This window comes from Hermetia illucens, chromosome 1, assembly GCF_905115235.1.
Source record: "Hermetia illucens chromosome 1, iHerIll2.2.curated.20191125, whole genome shotgun sequence".
In the NCBI taxonomy this organism is placed as follows: Eukaryota; Metazoa; Arthropoda; class Insecta; order Diptera; family Stratiomyidae; genus Hermetia; species Hermetia illucens.
In genome coordinates this window covers 210,416,088-210,430,072 of record NC_051849.1, presented here as the reverse complement: position 1 = coordinate 210,430,072, position 13,985 = coordinate 210,416,088, and the positions used below count along the sequence as shown (strand labels likewise).

General features: G+C 45.3%; 1 protein-coding gene across 4 annotated transcripts in view; it reads left to right on the top strand.

The window, feature by feature from the left end:
* LOC119652409 (rap1 GTPase-activating protein 1) overlaps positions 1–13,985 on the top strand; it is a 677,182-nt gene that overhangs the window by 271,865 nt on the left and 391,332 nt on the right. Inside the window, exon 1 of one of the 4 annotated variants that reach the window (XM_038056550.1) lies at positions 7,298–7,763. The exons of 2 other annotated variants lie outside the window; for them this stretch is intronic. In XM_038056550.1, the coding sequence (XP_037912478.1) occupies positions 7,708–7,763 (56 nt within the window). In that variant the 5' untranslated portion in view covers positions 7,298–7,707. Of the gene's footprint in view, positions 1–7,297; positions 7,782–13,985 lie in introns of those variants that run through there. One more of the 4 variants, XM_038056543.1, reaches the window with a different exon arrangement.

The following is a 13,985-nucleotide window of genomic DNA, read 5'->3' as shown; positions in this document are numbered from 1 at the left end:
TATCTCAAAGCCTTTCCAAAGTCCATAATTCAATTGTCATGTTGGACGATCCATTCTACTCGTCAAACGTATCCCGGGTAGCTTCCTTCCCGTAATGCAAAAATATCATAGGCTGACACTAGGACAAGGGAGGATGATAAAACGTAAAACAACGGAACAGCTCCGTATAGTCGAAGTTTTGTCCAAATTTGCGAGAATATCTTTTAGGCATCTGCGGTGATCGGCACTCTGAATTACCAGAAGTCTGAATCGTACCCCCAATTTACTGTACGTCAATCAGCGAGTTGCCAGTGGCGGTTAATACCGAGTCACATCTTGGATGAAGAGATCCCAGAAATTTCAGCTCTAAGTGGAATGTAAATACCAAGAAAATTGTCACACAATCAAGCGGCACATATTTATCTGAGAAATTGGGGTTGAAGTTAATTGGCTCTAAGCGCAATTATGCTCTTCTGCTGGGCAGTCAATTCGGAAAATTTTTCTTGAAGGCAAGTCGTTCAAATGTCTAGCAAGTGATTGGAAGGGAGCTGAAGGGCGTTATAGAAGTTAACTTAAAAAAGCCCTGCCAAATTGGTTCGCAATGGGAGCATTGGACCGACAAATTGTCCCCAAGAAAGTTCTCTGAGGAAGATACCGATGGGTGTATCATTATGTATAAGGACACTGAGACTTGTTTACCCGCACTAACAGACTGGTCAAAGTAATAGTCGAGAAAACTGCCGCTGCATTAACACCATCGCACGCTTTCTCCTGCGCATCATCGACGCCTGCCACCATTGAATCGCAGGTTTTTCAATCTTATGTCGCACGTGCGGCTCCCAGCTGAAAGTTGCCTCGCCGCCGAAACAACTGTTCGTGTCAGAAGCTAAGCCAACTCAACTTTGTCACCTCTCTCAAGTGTGAAGCTGACAAAGGATGGCTCTCCTGATCGAGTGATAGCTTCCTTCAAACTGACGTATCCCCACGACTTCGATGCTATCCTCCAATCTTCCTTTTGGCAACAGGGGGTCGTCATCAGGCCTTATCAGGGAACCCAGCTTCTTGAAAGTTGCTGTCTCAGCTTCATTTTCTATCATTTCTGGTTGAATGACATTTTTTATTCCGAGCTTCTCGAAGGTTACTCTCTTCCGCTGTGACACAAACTGCGCTGCGCTTGGTAAGACAATCGGTGGAGATGTTGTTAAGTCCCCTCTCTGTACCGAAATCCTCTTTTCCTACTCCTTCTCCTCCACCTACGATTCTATCACCATACGAGCCATTCTGCCTAAAGTATGCCCCTTTATCATATCCTATGTATATTTTGCCTCCCTCAGCCCCCCATCTCTGCGGTAGTCGGCTTTGCAATCAGTGATGGTAAAATGTCGGCGTCTTATGAGAATACTACGGCCACTATAAAATGAAAATCGTCGGATTCCCGTGGGAGATAGCTTCATCGAAAGGGGAGGCGGTCCAGATTTCGGAATTTCAAGAATTTTCACGCTACCATGTCGTGGACACGAGATATTGCGAAATATCCGAAGCCAGAACGGTTGGCCGAAATCCCAAAAAATTGAAAATTTCCACGACCCCCGGGTCGACAAGTTGGCCAAAAATGCAAAATTGTCGGATTCCCGTGGGAGCTTGATCAAAAGGGGAAGCGGTCCAGATTTCGGAAATTCAAGAATTTTCACGCTACGATGTCGAAAACGCGAGATATTGCGAAATATCCGGCGCCAGAAAGGCTGGCCGAAAATCCAAAAAATTGAAAATTTCCACGGCCCCCGGATCGACAAATCGGCGGAAAACGCAAAATCGTCGGATTCCCGTGAGCAACAGCTTGATTGAAAGGGGAGGCGGTCCAGATTTTGGAAATTCAAGAATTTTCACGCTACGATGTTGGAGACAAGAGATCATTCGAAATATCCGGAGCCAGAAAGGCTGGCCGAAATCCCAACAAATTTGCAAATTGCAAAACCCCCGGCTCGAGAAATTGGGGAAAAAATGCAAAATCGTCGGACTGCCATGGGCGATAGCTTGATCGAAAGTGGAGCCGGTCCAGATTTCGGAAAATGTGACTATTATTTGATGAACCATGTATTCATAAGTTCAAGCTCATGGGTACCCGCAAAATCAGATATACTGTCGCCATCCTCATTGCGCTCTCCAAACCTTTTTCCCCCGTGGTACCTGTTACCATCTGCCTCTTCACCCACATGATCATTAAGGTGGCCGACAATGATGATATAAGTTATCAGCAAGCACGTTGCAGGTGTTTGCGTTGGGAAGGCATTCATGTCAGAAGGCATCTTTCTCGGCATCATGCGTGCGCGGTGCAGAAGTGAATAGTGCGATCAGTTGATATGTTGATGAGTTTCATCAATCGGTCATCAAATCGTTCGACTTCTTTAATGGTATCACGGAAACCTGAGATGGCAATGCCAACACCGTGTTGAATGTGTAAGCTACCAAAATGGAGAAATTTACAGCCATTCTTACCGCGTTTGCGTTCAATGTTACATCTTTTGACACCAGACCATCGGGTTTCTTGCAGAGTGTAGATATCAATGTGCCTTTTCTGAGAGGCTCTTGCGAGTTCCTCGATCTTTCCAGTTAGAGTGCCAACATTTAACATGCAGACACGTAGTTGTTATGCTCAGACTAACTTACTTATGTCCTGGCGCCGTCAATGCGTCAAGAACCCTTGCATATTTCTCGACAGGACCGTGGGCCGTCCCGCCGCGTCGACTGAGGTGGATGCCCTAGCTTTTTTCCAAGTTTTGTTACTCAATCGGATCATCTTGTTTCTAACGAACATTGTATGCATTTTCTTGGTCGGCCTGTCGCGGGATCTGTCACCAAGAGGTCAGACAGGATTTAGTATAGTGGAATAACTCCAACTATACTTTATTTATCTCTTTCCCAGATCTTGGCATTTCATTTTTGTATTACTGAAGATAGTAAAAAGTACGTTGGATCTAACCCTCCTCCTTTATCTGGGCTTGAGACCAGCATGCTACGTTAATAAATATGTGGTTTTGCCTTTTTTGGCCAAGAATGATAGGGCATTTCGCGCAACATAGACTAAGTATCTGTCATTAGTCCTGTTTATGCATTTGGTTAGCCTGGCAGGTCCCAGGGGACAAACAAAGATCAACAAAAACAACCAGTTTTCTGTCACGATCTCGAAAACTTGTGTTTGCGAGATGCTCAAGTCATTAGCAATCATTCTAATCCTCTGATAATACCATCACTGTTTGGTACATTTTCCGTTTGTAACACATTTTCGTCCGTCTTGCTGGCCGTAAGGCAATGAAGCGATCATCGTCTTCTACTCTTTTTCGTCCCTCTCGGAATAGCTGTGAAACTCAGAAACATCCGATCTACCTATGGCATAATAAAATAGCCAGGCACCAAGCAATAGCCTCGCCGTCAAACATCGCTAAACAAGCTTTGAAGAGAAAACCGACTTCACATCTACGATCGATCTTCTGGCGTACGCTTCTTGGTCAACAGTGGTTCCATCGTATCGATCCTACCGCATAAGGCGCACATCGACAAAGAACTCCATATGGATCGTAAACTTGCAGCCGCAAACGGACCACTCATCCTTACATTCGCTCATTCCCATGGTCGTTTGTCCTCGCAGATGTGAAAGTGCAGGTTTCAGGCGCTAACACTACGGTCTTCTCCCTGACTTTAAAAGACGACGCCTTATCGATAAAACTAGTCCCTGCTCCATAGCTGGGGAAATCAAACAAGCTGTCGTCCCTTCAATTTCAGCATTGTCGCAGATGCAAACAAGGACATCAGAAGAAAATTAAAGCCCTCGTCGCGGAGTAGTATAAGCGTTTTGTCGGCATCGAAGATCTCTTCACAGGGTCAATAGCCATAGTAAAGCACCACATAGTGATCACCTGTCTTCTTCAGACTAGTAAACGAGGTCTGAAGAAAGCTAGGTGCTAAGGCTGCTAAAGCGGAGTTCAAATAGTTGCAGGAGCTAGGCGTCGTCAGATCTTCAAGTAGCCAGTACCCTGCACATGGCCTTGTCGAAGTCTGGAAAGTTCCCTCCTTCCGAAATCTCGACGCGCAGACAGTGCCGGCAAGATATCCAATTCCCCGCATCTATGAAGAACTTTTGCAACTGGATTGGAAAAACGGTCTTCCCTACGATTGGTCTGAAAAGAACATACTTTCAAATCCCAGCTGCAGAAGAAGATATCCTAATGACGGCTGTGAGTACGCCGCTTGGGGGCTCCGCAGGGGAAAGCTGAAGCCATCCTATCCTACCCCAGACCGGAAACTCTGTGGGACCTCAAATGCTACCTCGGAGCTGTCGATCATTTCAAAGCATACATCGCACACGCAGTTCAAACACAAGCTCTGCTTAACGACGAGCTTCAAAATGCAAAGAAGCGAGATAAAAGGCAGATCGGCTGGACTCTGCACCTCATAGAAGCTGTTGAAACATCGAAAAAAGTTCTCGCAAACGCCACAACGTCGAGTTTTCTCCATCCAGACGCAAATATCATTATCTCTGCTGATGCATCTTCAACGGCGATCGGCGGTTTATTGGAGCAGTTAGCAGGTGGAAAGTGCCATCCAGTTGGTTTTTTTTTTCGAGGAAGCTGTCGCCTACAGAGCAGAAGTATAGCCCATACGACCGTGAGCTTTTGGCAAATTTTCGTGACCCTCAAGCACTTGGCCTACATCGTCGAAGGTAGACATTTCGTGATACGTACTGACCACAAGTCCCTAGTCAAGGCGTGCCAACAAGGTTCTGGTAAAGCTTCTCCAAGGCAGATGCAGCAGTTTGGTTATATAGGTCAGTTCAACACCAATATCGTTCACATTCTAGGTGAAGAAAATGCCGTTGCTCTCTTGCGTGTTCTGCACGATTACTGCGGCAACCAGACTTATCGAATACTATCAGCGAAGCTCAAGCAGGGTCCGAGGCAGACTTGACGCTACATTGCTCAATATCCAGCCTTTGCAGACTGAAGGAGTTCGAGTCCTCTGCGACGTCTCTTCTGGGGAAGTTCGTCCTTAAATACCACCATCACTGCGGAGAGTAGGTTTTGAAGTCGTCCATGGACGATTGCACCCAGGCGACGGAGAAACATGCCGGCAGTTAAAAGAAAAATTCAAATGGCCTGGTAGCAGAAAAGATACGCTACGCTGGGCAAGCGAATACATCCCATGCCAAGGAGCCAAGATACACAGACACACGCGTAATCAGCCTAACAGCATCGAAGTTCCGGGGGCACATTTGAACCACGTCTACTTAGACCTCATCACGATGCCGCTAGTAAATGAGTGTAGGTGCTGTCTAACGATAATTGATGGATTTACGATGGCAACGGACACAGCTGCAGTAGCATTTTAGTCCGGATCGCGTTTTTCGGGACGCCACTCACCATTACAACCGACCAAGGCCCAGCAGTTTGAGGGGACACTTTTTGCATCTGTGGCAAAGCTGATGGGCACTGGACGATTTCGCAAAACCCCTTACCATTCTCAAAGGAGCGGCATGATTGAGCGCCGGCACCGCACTCTACAAGCAGCACTTATGTGTGACCATCGCGCGCCCTGGACCGAGATTCTGCCAACCGTCCTATTAGGATTCAGAACTGCATACAAAGAGGACATCAAAGCTTCTCCATCGGAACTCTTGCCGGGAACCTGCATGAGAGTGGCAGGAGGATTTTTCGATTCGGAGGACTTACCGACTTCACCCGCTTCTTTTCTAGACCATCTACGAAGCCACTTTCGGGCTCTACAACCAAGACCTACAGCAGACCAGATTAAATTGAAGATCTTCCTGCATCAAAATGCAGCTGTCAAACCCCCAGTAGCTCCTCCATATGTAGGACTACATAAGGTGATTCGGAGGCTAGATTATAGTTGGTCTATCACCGACATCGACGCCAGACCAGCCACCGTGTCAACAAGGTTGCAGTAGCAGGTTATGTCGCTGCCGAAACCCTTCCACAGCAGCAGGAGGAGGCAAGAGCCGAACATTAGAGATGTCCAACCAGATGATACTGTTCTTGAGTTGCCTTCAGATCAGGCAAATTCGAGAGGGGGGAGTGGCTTTGGTATCCCTGCCGAACCGCGCACACTCGAAAACAGATGTGCAGTGAGTTTCACGTCGCGTACACAAGCAAATGTTGCCGTCATCTAGCTCGAGCATTTCTTCTTCGTCCTGAGGGTACGCCCGGCTTACATTCTTTTAGCCCGAGCTTCGCAATGTGCAAAAATCACACACAAACACAGATATTTACAATAAATTGAACTTTCTAGAAAACGGTTCCTTTTTCTTTTTTTTCTTGCGAGCACGCACATGAGGCTCATGGCGGACCTCGGGCGTAGTGAAATTTCATTCGCATATGTCAAAGGACATTTCTACATGCTCAAAGTACAAAGTAGAGTTAATATTATTTTAGTGTATATTACCTCCTCTTCCACCAAGACCGAAAATAAGGCCATCTAGGAAATCGACTAATCAGACCCGTTCGTTTGATATCCCACTCGACTATATTTTACGACAAAAATTTTTCCACCCCTTACGCTTACGAAAATCCTTCCTCCCTCCATTCAGAAAACAAAATGTTCACATCACCTTAACAGTTTATACTTCTACCTAAAATTTTAGAACTGCATCTTCAGTAGTTGGAAGATTTCCACTTATGACGAGGTAGCAGATGGGGAGGAATGTTAGAAACATGGCTGGGGCAGGTGGGGTGGGGGGGTGGCATTTTCCACAAATCCTTGGAACACGTGACAAATGATAATTAAAATTATAAATTCTAAAATTTATCAGAAAACGAAAACAGCCCGTTTTTCCCAGTCGATATCTTCTGTTCGGTGACATAAAACAACCCTTGTTCATACCACTTTCACCAAACGACACCCCCCGAAACAATTACAGTCCCGATCATAATTAAAAGTACATCTCAAGGCAACATAAACTGCAATGCAAAATTACTGCTACACTCGACTTCATCCAAGATTTTACCTTCATGAGGTGTGCATAGGTGTACACGTATGAATGGACCCCATGGTAGCAACGAGGAAAACTGGTTCGAGTTTCCGAGGTGTCTCTTCTCAGGTGATACCACACGTTAGTATGCGTTTTGTTTTCATCGAGTTGTTGTTGGAGTTGGTGTTGTTGTTGCATGTTGTACGGGGTATGGTATTTTCAGCGTGTGCCATGTATGATATGTGATGTTTGATGTGTTCCATTAGATTTTGCGCTGTTGGTCTCCGGAGTTGGATCAATCCGAGGACGGTATCGCCTGGTTAGTCTACTGTAGTGTAGCGAGCGGTAAAGAACGTGGTTGAGTGTGGTGTGGGTCAGATTTTTGTAACATTTGGAGGAAGTGCGTGTTTACTTTCGAGTATGTGCGTTTTGTTTACAACGGAAGAATGTTCATTGGCAGTGTCTTGATAGTGCATAGTGCGCAGGAGTGTCTAACATAAGAAGCGATCCTACGACAACGGTGTACATTGTGTTCTCTTACATGCTCGGTGGTGTCTGGGGTAATACAGATGACACAAGGATGCAGTGTGAAGTGATGAAAAGGACCTGCTTCTTCGGATGAAGTAATGTGTTCTGAGATTTATCTCAAGCAATTTTCAAAAGTGTATTTGTGTGGGTGCAAAGAAGGATTATTGAGAAGACCGCAGAACCGAAGGATAGCACGGGGAAGCGTGGAAAACTGCTGAGTTATGAAGTATTTAAGCGGGGGGCATAAAGAGTCATATACTCTTGTTGCTCGAAAGAGGTATCTAAAGAAGTTTCTGTATGTATTTGATTTTTTTTTTGTTTTTAGTTTTTTTTTTTTTAATTTTAAAATCCTCCATTTGTAAGGACACTAATTTAGGAAGTCAACTTCCCAAATTTCATAAAATGTTCTACTTGGACTCGGATAACAAACATGATGTAGAGCTGAGTCATTTTTGCTCCAATTAGATGAAAATCAATTTGGTGCCACAAAAGTATCAAAGAACAGGGCACAGTCGGGCATATCTAGAAGTTGGAAGCTCCCAAGAACTTCCACATTTACCCCATATTAAAACGCATTAGAAGATAATGAAAAGTGTTAAATTGAGGCTAATGGAACAATTCAAAATTTTTCTTAAGAAAATCTTTATACCCAAGACCCATTCATCATCTCCCAACACTTTTCTTAGCAAATTTCAACGCTCTACTTCGCATTCGGCATGATTCGTTTTCAATGAACCCAGCCCGCGGCCGCCTTCAAGACGACGTATCAAATCCGTGCACAATCCAATTCAATGCTTTGATATGATACCCTGCTAGCTTGTGCGAATAATGATTAATGCGATTACTTAGGCCATATCATTGCAACTTCATTAGGCACGTGAAGCGACTCACGCCCCCAGCTACCTTCATCCAGCAACCAGACTGGTGCGACCAGCCGGTGATGATTGGTACCTGTGGCCTGAGCTAGCCTGAGCTAGCATGAGCTAGAGTTATTAGTTCTGAACATATGCTTCGCGGATCATGTGTAGGTGTTCGTCCATCTGTAGCCTGCATGACGACAGAACAGAATTGAATATTGCTGACCATACCCCGTCTGTGGCCTTCGTCTCCCTTTTGTTGCAATCAGTTGAAACCGCTCTGAGTTTCCGCGAATGAGACTCGCCCTCGTGGAAATTAGCATAATCCTTTGGTTTGGGGGAAGCGATATAATGCGATTATGGTCGCTTCCGCATGTAATGTGTGGTCAATGGTCAGGTAATGGTTGGCTTTTATCTATAATTTTTCTGCTCATGTGTTTTTTCAAATTGATAGTCGCTCTCAAATGTGTCACTGGCTTAATCTGCTTCAATTGTCGTCTATTCTTATCACGTCTAATATAATTAGTATCGGCATGCAAAGTTCCCATACATGTGCTATGTATCTTTTTCACGCTGAATATATTAATTCTTCCATATTCAGAAGATACGAGCAACCCTACCCCAACCAAATACTCATCAAATTAGCGCTGACGTTGTTAGGGAGAGAGGGTGGCATTAGTAGATAAGCTTGAATAAATGAAGAGAATAATCAGATTCCACCACCTGAACTATTCCCTTCTAATTAAAAATGCATTGGATAATAAAGAAATCACCTGGGAACACCAACATAATCGAAGACCATATTTTGCTCCTCGTATATCACTTTAAACGGTTCAGGATGAAAAACTTTCTACTCGTTCTGAATCTCAATAAACTCTTATAAGCTCAGGTGTTCTATCCTGTCCAGTCTAACCAAATCCATCAAGGGTTAAGGCCTAAAATGAATGGTCTCAATATCTTACAATTCCAATATGGTTATCTCTTCTCCATAATTGTCAGCTTCTGTTTTTTTATTGTCAAACCTTTTTTGGTCCCGTCACTTTGTCACTAGGTAGCGAATAACCACGCGCACAGGTGAACGATTAAATTAATTAATTTGATGCTAATGAATGTTAGTCTGATAGTTGATCGTTCGTTAGACATAATATCACCCACTCATGTCCCGTGGTATAACTGAGAGGGGTTGGTAATGAATGATGAGCAAGTGATTCGCAAGATTGGTTAATCGAAGTATTGATATGTCTTCTGGGGGGAGTGATACTCATGTATATAACATATATCCAGGTATTTTCCGATTGGGGAGACTTGAAACCACCGGAGAAAAGCTTCATAGGACAAAGTAAACTTACTTACTTCTGAGGTTTAAGTAGCATTTCTCTACTCTGTCAATAACTCTCTATGGGAGGACGCCGCTCATCCGCTAATCCAAAGCGATGCAAATACTGCATATAACCACCAGTTCTCTTAAGGAAACGATCTACTAAGTCGTCATTAGACAAGACTTTGACTTCTGAAAAGGCGCTTCCTACTGTACTTAACAGTGTAGCCTCAACATCATCTCAGGAATCTATGCACCAGGCCTCTCAATCTGAGTTGATTTCCTCTGCAATTGCTTCCTATATCAGGGTTACTTCCACAGGCTCTACACCCCTGATCCAACGACCCCTATGCGACGAGTTTCGATCCACCGAGCCTCCGATCCTGTCTTCCTCCATCGTGCCTACAACAGGACAATATCCGCAACCTCCTCAGCGAGTCACGAATCGGAACACAGCTACTCGACTCTTTGACATCGTTCCTGTCACCAACGAAGCTCCACTTCCCGCCGGTGTCATATCTCTTAGCACTTCATCCACCCATACCAGTGGCCCCAAGCGAAAGGTGGCGTCCCCACCTAAACAGCTGTTTATCTCCTGACAAAAGACAACAACACCGACCGGGTGATTGCATCTTTCAAGGTGACTTATCCCCACGAAGTTGACGTCCACGGCAACCCTTCTTTCTGGCCTGAAGGTGTATTCATCAAGCGTCCCAATTCGCGGGTAAATTTCAGGGCAACCCACCTACCTCACCGAGCTATATAACTGGATCCATGTTTACTATCCGTCTGTTTTATCGGAACGTTAGGGTTTTAAGAACCAAGCTGGGAGCTGGCTCAGCAACACCATGCCATCTGTATCTCCAGAACCTGGCTGGACGATGCCATATTAAACTCCGAGCTCCCCCAAGAGTACTCCACTTTCCGCTGTGACAGGAACCGGGATACATCTCGTAAGTCCACCAGAGGTGGGGTCTTAATTGTAACAAAAGATGCACTCCCCGCCGAACTCGTCTTTTCCTCTGGCTTTCCTTTTGATTGTGTTGCTCTTCGTGTCTTCCCGCCCAACTTCCTCCCGCTCATTGTATCTTGTGTATATGTCCCCTGGGCTTGCCCTTCTGTATGAAGAATTGTTTTTCTGAACTCCTTACTGTCACATTCCCTTCCCTTCTTTTCTTCCTTTGCAGAGATTTTAACCTCCCCATATTCCACTGGCCTAATCATCCTAGCCTTCCAATTCCTTCCAACAACCTCTCCCATTCTTCCCTTCCACTTTCTACTTTTATGAACACTTGCTCTGTCCTGAATTTCAATGCCACTAAAAACTCCTTGCACCACACTCTCGATCTCTTCCTTTCCAACCTTTCAGAGCACCAGCTCCCTTTATTTCCTTGAACATCCCCGTATGTTAAATCTGATGCTCACCACCCCGCGGTTGAATTTGAAGCGGAGCTCCCTCGTTCAAAACCTAAAACCCAGCGTAAATCTACTAAGTTCAACTTCCGCAAAGCCAATTTTGACGGTCTGAATTTGGCTTTAGCATCTTTCAACTGGGTACATATATTAAGCCACTCATCGTGTGATCAAGCTCTAAACACCTTTTACAATATCCTGTCCGATCTCCTCTCCTGTTATGTCCCTTCTTTCCCTCCATGCCTACGTCCGTTCTCCAACTTGGTTCACAACGAAAATTCTTATTAACATTCGCCTGAAAAAATACACTGCGGAAGAAGTTTCGGGCTTCTAACAATGACGCCGACCTTGCTCACTTTAAGACTATACACTCTACTGTGAAGTCAATGATCAGAAAAGCGCATAAAGGGTACTTATTGAGCGTCGAAGCCGCCCTTGCCCGCGGTAATTTAAAACCCTTTTGGTCTCACGCTCGTAATTCTCGTAATCCCACTCAATCTCTTCCTTTTTCGCTGACTCCATTGCCAACTCCCCACAACAATCCTGCGACCTTATCTGCACCTACTTCTCTTCAGTATTTTCTCCCTCGAGCCCTCTACCCTCTACACCTCTCATAACTACAGACTGCTCCGAATCTCTGGCCATTCCTCTCCTTACGCCTTCACTTCAAAACCAATCAACATTGCCTCCTCTGGCACGCGAAGGCAACCACTCTATCATGCATGATATTTCACAGCTGTCGTCACCGTCGAAGCACTACAGCGCATTTGGAGCCTTGGCTTTCAATATGTCCTTCTTCCAATCACCTCGGTCCATCGATTGCGTCCTCCAATTTTGAAATCCGAGCAGTGATGCGCTGTCTTCGTCAACGGAATCTTGCAATGAATTAAGTGAATTTCGCGGTAGTCAAACGACCATCCTGAGACGGTCTAGAGGAAGAGCTATCTCAAAAACCTAAAAAGTTGTCGAAATTAATCGTGCAGAATCGAGTCGGTGTCTATCTGTCGATGTCTGTCTGTCTTTTTTTATTTTTTTCTTTTATGGAAGGAGGTGGAAATCTTACAAACGCACTGCTGCGCCAGGTTGCAGGAGTGTGTGGGATTTTCACCCACTAAAACCACCCCCACTTTCTTCTTCTTCCTTCTCCGCGGAATCGCCGCAATCTATTACTCCGCGGAGAGGACGGCGCTTAAAACGACCAAACCTTCCGTTCTTCGCATCCTCTTTGCACGCTCTGCTTTTTCAAGTTCCTCCTGTATACTTTTGATTGGGGAGTTCATCGTACACCAGTGTCCCTTCGACTTCAGAATTTCCTCGACGATGTTCTGCAGGCTTATGTTAGTTTTCAAAGAGTCTTCCAGATTCCTCCTCTCTGAGTAAAATCATGGACAGTGGAAAATAAAATGCTCCGGGTCCTCAGGTTTTCAACCAAATTCAGGACAAAAGGGAAAATCATCCAGACTGAATCGGTGCAAATACTTCCTATAATCACCATGTCCTGGCAGGACGGGAAATCAAAGTATGTGTCCAGCGACCCCTCTGCGATTCATCCTACTGTTGCTGCCACTTTTCCAGCGACTCTCGCCTTTCGGTATTATGTATCCTTTTCAGGTGAATTCGTTCCCCTTTTCTCGTACAAAATGGCCATCGGGATCATTTCTGCAATAACACCCTTAGCGCCACTATGCGGCAAGTCATGTTTAACCTCCTCCGATTTCTCTCACATGCTAGTGCTTCCTCCCAAACTGATCCGACTAGATCATCAACGAAACCGATTATCGTGGTCTCCTTTGGCACGGGAAGGGCAAGGACCTCATTGTACACCACTGTTCTGCGGTACTTCTGCGGTGGCAGCGTACTGCTTGGATCCCTCATCTGCATCGTACCAAAGTGGCCTCTCCGAAAGGGAGTTTAGTTAAATAACTAGGGACACCCGTTTTAGCCAGGGATTTTTTTATCCACACCCAACTAGCGAAAATGAAAGCATTTTTGACGTCCAAGCTCACCACGGCATAGCATTTACTAGATAACATCGCGTCTCGAGCCAGCTTCAAAACAAGGTCTAACGCGTCCCTTGGCCCTTTCGAGCATCTATCCTACCGTGTTGATAAGGAAAATCGGGCGATATGATGATGGATGTCCTGAGGGCTTATTCGGCTTCGGGAGCAAACCTAATTTTGGCCTCTTCCACCGATCGGGGAAAACTCCTTCTACCATGCATGTTTCAAATACGTTGATACACCAGTCGAGTTTGGTCTTAATATCAAATTTAAGAGCTCTATTAGCAAGAGCCACCTTTTTTGAAGTCGCACCACCGGGATTGTGGCCTCCAAATAGCATCTCTATGAATGCATCCTCTTCAAACGCTTTCACGGACCAGCCCCGGTTTCCAGCTCCGCAGAAACGCATATCGCATATAACGCGTGAACCATATTCGATTTGGAGGAAAATTGCTTGGTGGTCGCTATGAGTATAAAGCTCACTGACAAACCACGCCATTCGCCTTGCCAATTTGATAGACACATATGTCAGATTGACTCGATTGAGCCCGAGGCTGTCCCACGAAAAGTGGAAACATTTCTCGTATTTGGAAGCACCAAGCCTAGCTCCGCGAAAGTCTCGAGCAGGATACGGTCCCTGGTAAAATCGCCTGCTACGATCTTGGGATTTCGACTTCTACCTAGCATTCCTCCGAATTCTGTTATCATCGCGCTTGGTGAAGCAAAGCAACTATATATGTAGATGCCAGCTATTTTTGCCCCGACGAATGCCACTTTTGGAAGCTCCCATCATTTCTTGAATGGCTTGATTTCCGCACGCCCATATTGCCGCCTTGTCACTTACATCTGTAGTCCAGGCACCGCTCTTATTATTGCGATAAGGCTTGCTGATTATGACAGCCTCGATTTCC